The sequence below is a fragment of the Euprymna scolopes genome, chromosome 18 (assembly GCF_053919585.1).
Source record: "Euprymna scolopes isolate OS-2025 chromosome 18, ASM5391958v1, whole genome shotgun sequence".
Taxonomy (NCBI): Eukaryota; Metazoa; Mollusca; class Cephalopoda; order Sepiida; family Sepiolidae; genus Euprymna; species Euprymna scolopes.
The window spans coordinates 43,709,701-43,722,991 of record NC_136499.1 but is presented as its reverse complement, the minus strand read 5'-3'; the positions used below and the strand labels follow the sequence as shown (position 1 = coordinate 43,722,991).

Genomic DNA, 13,291 nt, shown 5'->3' with positions numbered 1-13,291 from the left:
AGCCAATTCTATAGCCCCCCCCACACACACACACACATTAATTTGCTTTATGTCCTTACATTTAATTGTTCTTCTTCGTCACATTGTCCATTAACCAAAAGGTCTCCGTATTCACCAATGCACCATGAGGCAACTTGCACCAAAGGCTGCTGGACTATATCCGCCCCGGAAGCCTTGTACAGCTGATAGACTGTGTATGTATGTAAATTACTGGTTCCTGCGATCAGCTGAATCAGGATCGACACAACATCACCACGTACAAAGTTGCCAGCCTGAAAGAAAGAAAAGATAGAAAAATAATCCATAGCATTTTGTCACACGGCAATTTCCTAATTTATGTCATGAATTTGATTGTTGGATTGTTCTAGTTTCTGATTAAGAATAATTAGCTAAAACATACAATAACGGGAAATTAAAACTAGCTACAACAGAGAACTTCATGTAACTATACCATATAATTATCATCACATTTAATATCCGTTTTACACAGTAAGAAAGCTTCTAGAATTTAATTTCTAAAACTTTGCATTATTTGGACTATCGTTCTCATTTTTAGTGTTATTCTCACAATGTTTCGGTTGATGTAACCTTCGACCTTATTCAGATGTTTCTTGTCAAACTTATGAATTGCTTAAGACTTCTATCTGATCATGGCTGATGGAACAAGAGCATGCTACTCCTGTGGATTAAATAAAACATCCTGTTCAAAATTCCAAGCAAATTCCAGAGTTCAACAGTTGAACCTGTAGACTGTTAGAGGTTACATCGTTCAAACTATTGTGAGAATAACACCCAAGATGAAAATAGACCAAATAATACAAATTATCAACCCTCATCAAAAAAATTCAGAAACACAACCAAGTCTTTATATATATATTTTTTTTCTCTTGCATCCATTCTAATCACTAACTCCCATGTTTTCCTTGTCCTTCTCTTGCCAGGACTAATTCAATTTGCAATGTGGATACAGTTACAAAAGAACAGGTAAACAAAAATAAATAAATCTGGGTCGGCATTTTTTCTTTAACAAAAGCATTTAGTACTGTTATTCGCCAATCTCGGTACCACTTAAAAAATCTTTTGCTGCCACATGTTCATCTAACCTGGCACGCATTTCTCTTTCTTCCAACCGCTTGTTGGCCACACTGGTCCATTTTCGCGTTCACTTTACACACCTGTCTCCTTCGGCATTGTTTCTTCCCTGACTACATAGTGTCCTTTTTTTCCTTTGTGTGTCAGCTTGTGCATAGTTCCTAATTTGCATACACGTTCAAACACTGCTCCTGCTGCTAATACAATCACTTGTCATCTATCCTTCGGCTGCTGCTGCTATTTTCATACGTGCTCATATGCACCCTGTTACAAATTGTGACTTACAAGTTTTAGACACAAAAGTAAAACCTGCTTAATTGGTCATCCACTAAACACTCACTTGTACTTCTAATGGCTATCAATCTAGCCAAATTGAACCGGCCTTTTTCAAATCAAATATTTCTATACCTAAGCACTCATCTATTTTTTCAATGTGAACAAACCAATGAAGTCTCCTGTTCTGTTCATATCTCCCTATACTGTCAAGAGTTAATCTTCCTCTGAGATTGACAGATTTAAACTTGTTTTTAAGACTCCCATTACACATCCATCATTCGCATATCATTTCACTCCATGCAACAATTGTTCTCAGCTTTCACTTCCTTACATCATCACACTTTGTATCCCCGATAGGTTCTTTCTTTAGGTCAACAGTGATAATGCTCTGCTAGTTAGTAATCGCAGAAGTTCCATGAACTTGTTCCATCCATTCCTAGCTTCTACAATCACACTATCATCAGCTTGCCTTGGTATTCCAATGGGTACAACCAAAAGTAACAAAACTTTGGAACAACTTCAATAGCTTTACGAACTGGATATACTCTCTTTCTACATCTAAGTTTTCATCAGTCTCCATTGTCTTAAACACAAACTGAGAACTTATCTTTATTATATTTAGTTTAATGTCTATTCTATATGCTGGTATATGTTAGATGGCTTTTAGAAATAGATTTTCAAACTAATCTATGTTTGCTCAGGTCTTTATTTATCCCTCTTTCTCTCAAGTCCATTCTTATCACTTTCTCTCATGTTTTCCTTAGCCTTCCCCTGTGTCTGACCCTGCTACCTCAACCGTTCTACATCTACTAATCTAACAACTCTCATCTATTTTTTTTTTAATGTAACAATACCAATTAAGTCTCCTGCTCAGATTTAATCTTTTTTTAAGATAATCAGATATGGGCCCTTTTTTTTTTTCATTTTGTAATAAAAATAACTTTCAAAAGGGCTCAAGAAAAAAACAAACAATCTTTCATCTCTATATAAATAAAATGAACTCATTTTTTCCCCGTCTGATTTTGACATTAATAGGATTAAAAATCAAGATATTTCATGCAAATATAATATGCACAAACGGCAGAACAATATCTGAAGTGTGTTATAGGCTTATTTTTTCTCAAATTCCTCAATAATCTTAGATTTCTATACTTTTTCTGCTGAGAAGTCACGGCCAAAATCGGTTAAGATCAATGGAAGTGGTAAAATATTTTCTCTCTAATAAATTCCTCCTCCCCCTGCCACCACTTAACACCATTTGGGGATCGTTCACAAGGAACAGTTGAGAAGAGAACACCGGTTTGGCTTTGTAGTTCTTTCATGTGAAGTTATTTAAAATCACTAAACTCAGCTGCAGTGCTCTGTGGCGTAGTGGTTAGCGTGCTGGACAATTCACATTATATTTTCACGTTCGCGCCGACCTACCGTAGTCGTTTTTTTTTTTTTTTTTTTTTCCCTAAACAACTGGAATGGACTTTTCTTGGTGGCCGAACTGTTAACGTTGCAGATTTTTTTTTTTTTTTTTCACACTTTATTTTCCTACTTTTACTCATGACTCCGGGTTTGATCCTTCCTACTTACCTACCATAACATTTTTTAAAACTCCCCCCCCCCCCCCGTCCCGGAAACAAACACTCGGGCAACGCCGGGTACCCCCGCTAGTTTTTAATAAAACATACAAATGATAAGTGAATATTTACCGTAGTCAATACTTTTACAACAGTGTCAATGTGCCATCGCTTATTTGGTGCATATCTGAAATGAAAATACAAAAGAATTTGTTTAAGTACATTATTTTAATAGAGAAAAAGAAAAAAAAAAGTCATCTTTACGATTTTGTTTGTTTTTGTTCTTTCAAATAAAATAAATCTAAAATTCAAATCAATGAGTTAATTGAACAAAAACTTTCTGAATGATTTTTTTTTTATCTATGATCTAGAAGATCTATGTATCGTGTGTGTCTGTGTGAAAATATTTAACAGATAAACTCTTGAACTACAATCACATAACACTGAAATTCACAGGAAATAGTAATCATGCACCAAGGATAGTTTAACATGAGTAAAATCTTTGTTTGGATGGATGAATAATGCGTACAGAAATGTTGACAAGTTGAAATGCAAAATGTTCATTTCAACTTGCCAACATATTTCTATTACTTTTGTGCATGCGCAAATTCATAGCGTGAAGTGGTTTAATTTTCAATCTTTCTTATCCATCTGTTGATAGCTCAAACAGTAGGAAATGCGGCTGTTTTTTTTACTTTTAAAATAAATACTATACACAGAGAGAGAGAGAGAGAGAGAGAGAGAGAGAGAGAGAGAGAGAGAGAGAGAGAGAGAGTAGAACCCCAGGATACTGCAATAAAAATAACACCCTAAGGTGGAGCAAATACCGTAACCAGAGGTTGGAAAAAATGTATCCTAGGGCCACCGTATCCTGGAGCTCTACTGTATTCAATAGATAACTGGCTCTGGAATAATACGAAATCTGCATGAATTAAAATATATTAAAGTGTATTTTACAATTGGGTAAAGTCTCACCATTAGTCTTTTATAAAGATTTAATGGTAATTCTGAGAACCCAACAAAGAGTTCTTAGACTCCGCAAAAACAACATTAAGACCCGACTTGAGAAAATGGGTGGAAGATTCACTATTACACTATAAAAATTAGTTGCAGGCGCTTTGTAGGTCAGTCACTATGCAGAGCACTGACAAAAATAGGTTTAGTAGGAGCAATGAGGGCCAGTGCTTTTGAGGAGATAATAGGTACATTCAAATTTTTCTAGAAATCAATCCATACAGGGCATGAAACTACTTGGTGTAAGGTGCTAAATAATAAAAAAAATCAAAAACTAGCAAACGATACATATTAGATCGATAGATTTTGATCCAGAAAACAATTCTCCCCCTTTTGTCAGAAACATCACTCATGGAATGTGGGGACTAAAGGACAAAATAAGGAAAGCAAGAGTTATGAGGCTGCTGAAAGTAAACCAAATGTCCACTTTCTACTCTCCTTTGCTATTGTTATAATTAAGGCGGTGACAACAGAATATTCTTTTCATTCTTTTGACTCTCTGGTATATATCCGACACAGTTAGACACAGTCAATCAACCGAGAACCACATCCGTCTATGTAATTAATTTACTTTACATGAAATCTTATATGGGAGATATTATGGGTACTCTAAACAGAATTGTTGTTAATAACCTTATAAGATGTATATTTTAGAAATATCTAATACTCTTGGTAATTTAATCTGACCTTTTTACTGTATGATGCTCAAAGTAGTTATAATTTCTAATAGGAATACACGAGAAAAAGGATAATTTTTCTAATATATTTTTGGGGTAAGGTGTGTCCAGTAGTGTTATATGATACAGTTATTTATAAAACTTCTATATAAACAGAAATCAGTTAACAGGATATAACAGAAATCCAAACAAATTACATTTTTACTGAAGCTTCTTTTTTTATTTGCTTTGTAATATTACCATTAAGACATTACTCCAACACCTATACGCTGTGCTCCACAAAATTAATTGATATTCAAAATTAATAACTTGATTTATGCGCATATTCCATAGAGCTTCACTACATGCTTGAGAACAAAATTTGGTCACTTATCACAGTTATGAATCAGTCTTCAAGCTCTCAGTTTGACTTATCACTTTTGATCTTTTTTGAATGAAATCTTGTTGACATAGCAAAGAAATATGTCCAAGCCATGTTAATCTTCTTTTTTTTTCTTTAAATAAAATTGTTGATGGCTTCTTTATCAATCTCTCAAGTTTTCTTTTTATAAATTTAATTTCAAATTAATAAACCAATTATATACGCTTTCTGAGAAAGAATCTTTGTTATTGTTGTTATTGATGATGATGATCTGCTTCACTCATGTATCATGCAAAAGAAGTATGAACCCACTTTCATCCCGCCACAAAATAGTGGAAATTCATTTACAATAGATTTTGTGAATATATTTGAATTTAAAAAGGTTTTCGGATCAAGTGACTCATTAAAATTGACATGTTATATATAACTAGTGAAATAAAGATCCCAATATTTTTTTTTATTAATTTTGTTCTAAAATCGCTGAAAAGAAAAAAAAAATAAAGTAGAATTTAATTTTTTTTTCGGAGGGATTGATTTAAGAGAAAAATCTCACGTACTTTAAAATGTAGATATACTTTTTTTAAATTTGAAAAACTTTGTTTTCACTTTATGCACTGTATCCAAGATTTTGACGTAATCAGTGAAATTTTCATCCATATTTTCAAATATGCCATTTTTACCTAAATTTGTTATGATTTATAGATTTTAGTTTTACTGGTAATTTAAAATCCTATTATAATTTCATCATTTCCTCATCAATACCGACAATAGAAAATTAAGTTTTAAAAATAAATGTATAAATAAAAAAATAGTTTTTGGATAAGAAATAAAACTCAGATTTTTCTGATATCACTCCTCCCCCCTCCCATCCTGCTTTTTCCAATTTGTGATTAATTGTTCCAACACTAGTCATAACAGACAAATGAAAGCAAAAAAATCTGCAAAAATATTTGATTAACCAAGAGAATAATAGTTTATATACTCTTACATGCTATGAAAATGGCAGTGATTAAGAATTCGGACAATCAGCTTGGTGTGCTATCTTCAAGCTCTGTCAAAGTCATTGTATTACTTTAATATTCTGGGGAATCCATCTAATCGTCCTTCAAATATGGTTGAAATATTACAGTCAACTAAAGCTGTGTTAAAGTAACTAGAAATCTCCCAAATAATACTTGCAACCAGCTAGGTCTCTGTTCTTCTGCTTATAATGTAGGCAAAGATTCAGCTCTCAAAAAGGGACCAAAATTAAAATTGTCATGGTCTGAAAGGATTTCTCCTTCAATAATTGAGAACGGAAAAGATGATGTGTAGTATCAATTGATCCTACACTTTGTTCCTAGCCAAAAAGTCAAAAGTTTGGCATGTCATATAGTTATAACAGTACCCTCTAAAATCTAACTCTTCCTCACCATAGAAGTGTCAGAGCTATAACGTCAGGAAATACGGTACCTGGCAGGGGGCACCCATAGCAAATAGGTTTGACACTAAGCAGTATTCAAGTAGTAGCCTAATTCTAGAAGTCATAATATTTGGAATTGTTAGAATCAGAATTTTTGGAACCTTAGAAGTCAGAGTTGGACTATATGTACCTTCCAACTCTTCAACCCTAAAAAAAAGAAAAACTCCCCAAAACTCCCAAATTGGGTTTTTTGCCACCAGTTGTAGTTTGGGGTCATATCAAGGACCAGTTGAACTGTAAATCAGAAATTTTGGAAGTAAACGGAAAACCTATTTGTTATTCAAGTTTAATAAGACAAACAAGTAAAAAGTGAATGATCCCATTTTAATAACAAAATGATTAGAGATTTTAAATGAAGCATTAAAATGTCAATACGTTCTTGGCAGCCTTGTAAGTCTCACTTCCCTTATTTTGTCCTCACATTCCATAAGCAATGTTTTCTGATAAAGGGGGAAAAATTACTGTTTTTTTGGGTTAGAGTCCATCCATGTAACACTTACTGTTGGCTAGTTTTTTTACTGCGAAGTGACTTTTTTTTAGTCTTATATCAAGTGGTTTCATGCCTAGTCTGGAGCAATTTCCATAGAAAAATAAAAGGCAAAATAAAACAAAAAAAGAAAAGAAAAGTTACTTACTTTTCAGCAGCATGAACAATGTTAGAACAACAATCTGCCTTGAATTCAGGGTCACAACTCTCCAGGAAAGTAAGAAGTTCCTTGATCATTCCCCGGACATTAGAACCGCTTATAAGGGCAAAACACAATTCCATTGCACGTCTGGAGAAGAAAGTTTCAGGAAGATTAGATTAAAAAAAAAAAAGCATATATATATATAGATATATATATATATATATGGGATTGTATGCTACTCATTTTTCACTATGTGATTTTCTTTGTTTATTCCTAACCCAGTTAATTCAATGGTATAACCGATACAAACGTGTATCAACAAAAAGCTGTGTGATATATACAATACTGTTGGAAATAAATTCCAATGTTAACTATACGAGTTCATCATATTTGCTGTTAATGTTTACAAATTTATAAAAAGTGTGAAAAGGTCAGGAACCAGAAACAACAATAAATAAATAAATGAATGAAACAAAAGAAAAAATTAAAAGGAGAGTCATGAAATAGTTTAAGAAACAATTGTTGTGTGTAGATGCATATATGCCCGGAAGCAAACATTACATTAATAACCCCAAAAGAAAATATAAAAATACTTTGCTTTGCTGTTTACAAATATCATCAAAGTGGAATTAGATTTTAATTCTCATTTATTATCTTTCTTTTTCTTAACACAAAGTTCAACAGGTGATGTATTATCTATTTTCTTCATTTTCTTTTCACAGGTTCCATTTTTTTTTTCACTGCCTCTCGTTTTATTAATGTGTTAATCTTCTCTAGGTACTCGACTGAGCTCCAATCTCTGGTTCCTCATTCTCAGACAACCACAATTAAAAAGAGTTTTACTTTCTTCCCTCGTTTGCCTAGTGATATATAATATATCCCGGGTTATGCCAGCATGTTGGAAATTGTGAGTTTCTAGTAGGTTGGTTAATGCAAAAACAGTTCAAGGGGTTATGGTTGACGTACGTCAAACATGGTAGCTAGGGTCAGTGATGACAACCGAGATGATTCAGTTCGTGTGAAAGAGGACAATGTATGAAAATAAAATACAGGAGAGAGATATCTTTTTGTTTGCATGAACAGGAGTCTGCCTTCTCATTTTGGGTGAGATAAATGTGAGAGTTTGCGTTCTGACTTCAGACGAGACGGACAACTCAGAATGGGTTGGAAAAGGAAGAAATATAAGAAAGTTGAAAGTTCGAGTGGTCAAAAATGTGATGCTTCCTCCTGTTCACTCGTTAGACGAATAAAGAAGCCATGCCAGAACATTGGTGCCATGTTTTTTCGTCAGATGTTCTTTTCAGCATCAAACAATAACGGGGCGAAATACACCCTCAGAGAAGATAAATGAAACATTTTGTTTTGGTTTACGGTTGGTTTAAAGTCGGTGTAGGGGATTTATATGTTGGATATTTCGAGGTTTAGTGACTCTTTAGCAGCTAGGTCAGCTTTTGTTTCCTAGGATGCCAATATGGCTTGGGATCCAGCATAGGATGGTTTGTTTATGTTTCTCAAATATAACTCGATATGTCCCGCAAAAGGGATATATTTGTTTGAAATAACTGAGTGGTCTTGGCTACTTCTATGAGTAATAATATAATCAGTCACTTTACTGAATGGTTGTTTGTGGTCATAGTTAGTATATCCTTAAGCGTGAGGCTTACAGCATATCTTTCAACATCTCTCCCAAACTGCTCTACTAGTCAGTATTTATGTCTTAACCAGCCAATTATATTCTTGTGAGGAGAAAACCAGATATACTGATATACATTGCATCATAACTCAATCTCAAAACTGAGGAAAATTTAAGTATGCATTTTGTGTGATTAAAATATGTAGGAAAAAAGCCTTCAGAGAAAGAAACATTTATCAACTCAGTTTTAGTATAATAATAGATATTGCTTAATAGGGATCATTTCATCTTATGTATGGTATACAGGGTCTGCTAGAAGTAACCATATATTATTTTTCGTTTGTAACTTTGTAACTTAAGCATTTCTTCAATTTCATGTGTCATTGAACTCAAGGACACATCTGAGCTGCCATCGTTTAAGTGCAGTTAGAGCTGAACGCCAAAGTATGCCGCTCAGCCCCTGAAAGATTAGCAAAGTGCATTGAGCTTTAATAAATCTTTTTTTTTAGTTTCTATATTGCAGTTGCATATGTCTTCCATGTTACATTACGTTGAAATAGAATCAATATATTTGGGATGAAGATGGCTAAGTGGTTAATGACACGGATTCAAAACCTATGTGTGCCAAGTTCAAATCCAGTTCGTTCCACAGAAATACATTCGTCAAACCCACACTTGATCTTGTCTCTTGGAAAGTAAGTAATTTTTATTTTTTTATTTTCCTGTTTAAATGGTGCCATGGTCATAAAACTGTTAGAAATAGACAGAGGCTACTGAGCTAATTAGGGAATGCATAAAACTTAATATCACAATAGTTAGCCAATAAAGAACTCCGAAAATCTGACAGTGATACATGTTCATCCACACAATTTTGAAACAGCACGTTCAGAACTTCGAAACAATGCAAAAGAAGATTGCTGGTACATCCGAGCAAACACTGGTATGATTATGCAGAGGGTCTGAATATATATCATTGCAAGTTTGGTCTGTTCAGCTGCAGCACAGGGCAGTATTTAAGCATTGTAGTGGAGTAAGAACCATGAAATAATCTGTAGGCAACAGAAGCAACTGTTACATTCCAGCAAGTAGACAGCAGATAAAAGTAAAATTATATAGTTACTTATGGTAGACTGTATATTTTTAGCAAAAGTTTGTCTCGATATGTTTTGTAGAATTTTTGTTGAATTGCTACAATGGTGTTGAGGAATTCAGCGCTCAAAGATTATAACAAAATAAATGAGACAAAAAAAGAAAAGACTTACTTTCGAATAGAAATATCAGGATCTCTCAAGCAGTCAACAATGGTGGTTCTGTGTCTTTGCACAGCATTGTGATCAGCATGCACCACTCGCAGGAGCGTGTTGAGTGCAACATATCTGTAATGCATAATGACAGCATAACATTTAAATACAACTGATGAGGAAGGGAAAGCATTAAAAAACTTGAGTTGTAATAAAAAAGAAGTATAAATCTCAACTTGCCATTCTTACAAATGTCATCCGTTTTTTTTTTTTGTACAAATAATAAAAAAAAAAAAAAAAAACTTTAGAAAATAATGAAGTAAAGAATTTTCTCTACTGTGATTATTTCAATGTATGTATATACAGAAGTTTTTTTTTTTTTTTTTTTTTACAAGGTGGTCACCACTTATCAAGGCCTGGAAGCCACTCAGGGATAAGGGTTATTGTAAGTACAGTACATTAGTGTGGATATTTAATAAAGTGTTGTAGGAACTATTAAATCTTTTCTATACTACTGCAAAAGAAAAAAAAGAAAAAAAAAAGGAAAAAGTGAAATGATGAAACCATCTTTCAAGTTTTTATTCTTAGAAGTTATATTTTAAGCCAAAGATGCAAATTTCAAATTCGAAAATATGCATAGTATAAAATAATAATATATGTACAGCTCCCTGAATCTTCTCCATGCAACACAACAATGAACAATGATAGCGTGTTTGCAACCACCACCAAAATTTAACATGTCACCCAAGTAGCAGAAAATATTATTATTAGTAGTAGTATATAATTCATATTATTATTGGTCATAAAAGTTTTGTTTGTCAAGGAAGGTTAATAAATATGCATACATAACATTCAAGTTAAATTGAGATAAACACAAGTAAAATTATAACAATAACAATTTTGTTTCTGAATTTTTGAGATAAGGATTGGTTATTTGTATTATTTGGATTTTTCGGACTACTGTTCTCATCTTGAGTGTAATTTTCATGCTTCGGTCGATGTAACATCCGACCTTCTTCGTTGAACTTAGTAATATTTCTGTCATTAAGACACGTGGCGCAGAATACTTGAAAAAATTCAGTTATAAAAGTGACATTCTTCTGAAGGTTGAAGACTCAATACTTGGTGTGGGCGACTGAAAATACTATTGTAAATTATTTAGAACCTCTATCTATCCAGTGATGGCTGTTGAAACGAGAGCATGCTACCCCCATGAATCAAATAAAGTTCTGTTTGAAATTCCAAGCAGTTTCCTGAGTTTGACAAAAAGATTACCGAGTTCAACAAGATACACCTGAAGAAGGTCATAGGTTACATCAACCAAAACGTTGTGAAAATGACATTCAAAACGAGAACAGCAGTCCGAAAAATTCAAATAATATGAATTCTAATTATTTGTTTTCATTAAAAATAAGTATCAATGTTTTACATATATTGAAATAATCAAAGGAAACCAGTTTTTTGTAATTAACAATAGTAAAATATGAACTTCTTTTTTTAGTAAATTAATATTTGCTTCGATTAATTGAGCACTTTATGGTTTTAATTATTTTATGTTTGTTAAATGGCAAGTTGATGGAATTTTAATGAAAAATCTCTTACCTAATATTTTTGTCACTATTCAAAAGGAATCTACCCAATATATTTACAGCCAATACCTAGAAATAAAAATGTAGCATATAGAACAAACAGCATTTTTAATGAACTAAAATATACGTTGAATTTTGTAAGTAGTCATCATAGATTAAAAAGTATTTAAAAAAAAGAGACCTTTTTTAAGAAAGATAATAAAATAAAGTTTAATTCCTTGAATGGCGGGAAAATAAGAAAACAACAGGTTAAATATCCTGCAGTAAAAAGAAGACATTTTAATACAATTTATGATCTATTGAAATGAATACTCTAAAAGTAAATGTTTGTTTGAATATAAATTGTTAAATAACAAGCTCAAAATTATGTCAGAACTGTTCAAAGTAGTTTGAGCCAGGAATATTTTTGATTTAGGCAGACCATTAACAACAATTAATGTTTCAGGATTTTTTTAAATGAATACTAATAATTTGTATTATTTGGACTATTATTCTCATTTTGGTTTTTATTTTTGCCTTTTGATCATTGTAATCTCTTAAATTCCTTAGGTACAATTTTTCAAATATGAGAATCTTCTAGTCGACTTCAGAAAGCTGGACGGAAATTAAAAATGAACCTTTTATTTAAGCTACAGAGATAAATTGTTCTCATCATGGCTGATGGAAGGAAGATAATCTACCTCTATAGATTAAATAAAGGGTTCATCCCGTTTAAAATTCTCTCAGGTTCCTGAGTTTGACTAAAACATTTATAAATTCAGAAAAGATGCACCTAAAAAAGTTTGGGTTTTACAATGGCCAAAATATTGTGAATATAATAACCAAACTAAGAATCATCATCAAAATAATCCCAAAACGAATATATTGAAGTTATGCTATGATTATAAGTGATTGCATTAAGTTGGAATTTATGGTGTTATAATGCTCTGTTATACGAGAAAAATTAATTAAAAAAATCATGCACATAACTAGTTCCTCATGCACAATGGATTTTATTTATAGTTGTGTATTGTAATTTAAGATGCTTTATACATATATATATATATATATATATATATATATATATATATATATATATATGATTTTGTATATTAGATAAATCTTTGTTACTTACTCTCAAACCAGCCTCAGATTGAATGCCCATGATAGTCAGGACTATCTCGTATAAGATAGCATGCCCCACATTCTTACTAGTATCTGTATTTGTTGCGACCTGAAACAGTATTGAAACAGAAAAATGAAATCATCAATATATATTAAATCAGTTACAGTAAATAAATCATTTATCAGAATGATTTTATTAGAAATTACTGCTTTAATAACGAATATATTGTAATAATAACTCTTCTCATTTATAATGTTCTTAAGGAATAAATAAAAATAAATTTCAGAAATACTTACCATTAGCCACAGGAAACTCATATTTTGCATAATGAACTTTATTCCATCATCAAATAAAAAAAAAAATAAAAAAACTTACCATAAAGAAAAAAAATCAATATATTCTCCTACTAACTATAGACCAAGCTACCCCTGTGAAGTAAATAAAGGGTTCCACTCAAAATTTCGTCCAAATTCAAGAGTTCGACAGAAACATTCCCAAGTTCGACAAGATACACCTGAAGAAGGTCAGAGGTTATATCGACCAAAACATGAAAATCATACTCAAGATGAGAACAGTAGTCCGATGAATAATAATACATATAATCAATCCTCATCTCAAAAATTCAGAAACGTGATTTGTATATA

General features: G+C 32.3%; 1 protein-coding gene across 6 annotated transcripts in view; it reads right to left on the bottom strand.

Annotated features, from left to right (window-relative positions):
* Window positions 1–13,291, bottom strand: part of LOC145297594 (AP-1 complex subunit gamma-1-like) — a 395,164-nt gene that overhangs the window by 33,395 nt on the left and 348,478 nt on the right. For 3 of the 6 annotated variants that reach the window (XM_080143647.1, XM_080143649.1, XM_080143645.1), the window contains 6 exons: window positions 12,657–12,755; window positions 11,556–11,611; window positions 9,975–10,097; window positions 7,086–7,226; window positions 3,069–3,123; window positions 60–272 (listed from right to left, as the gene is read on the bottom strand). In XM_080143647.1, the coding sequence (XP_079999773.1) occupies window positions 60–272; window positions 3,069–3,123; window positions 7,086–7,226; window positions 9,975–10,097; window positions 11,556–11,611; window positions 12,657–12,755 (687 nt within the window). The remainder of the gene's footprint in view (window positions 1–59; window positions 273–3,068; window positions 3,124–7,085; window positions 7,227–9,974; window positions 10,098–11,555; window positions 11,612–12,656; window positions 12,756–13,291) is intronic. The other 3 variants (XM_080143648.1, XM_080143651.1, XM_080143646.1) reach the window with 1 other exon arrangement.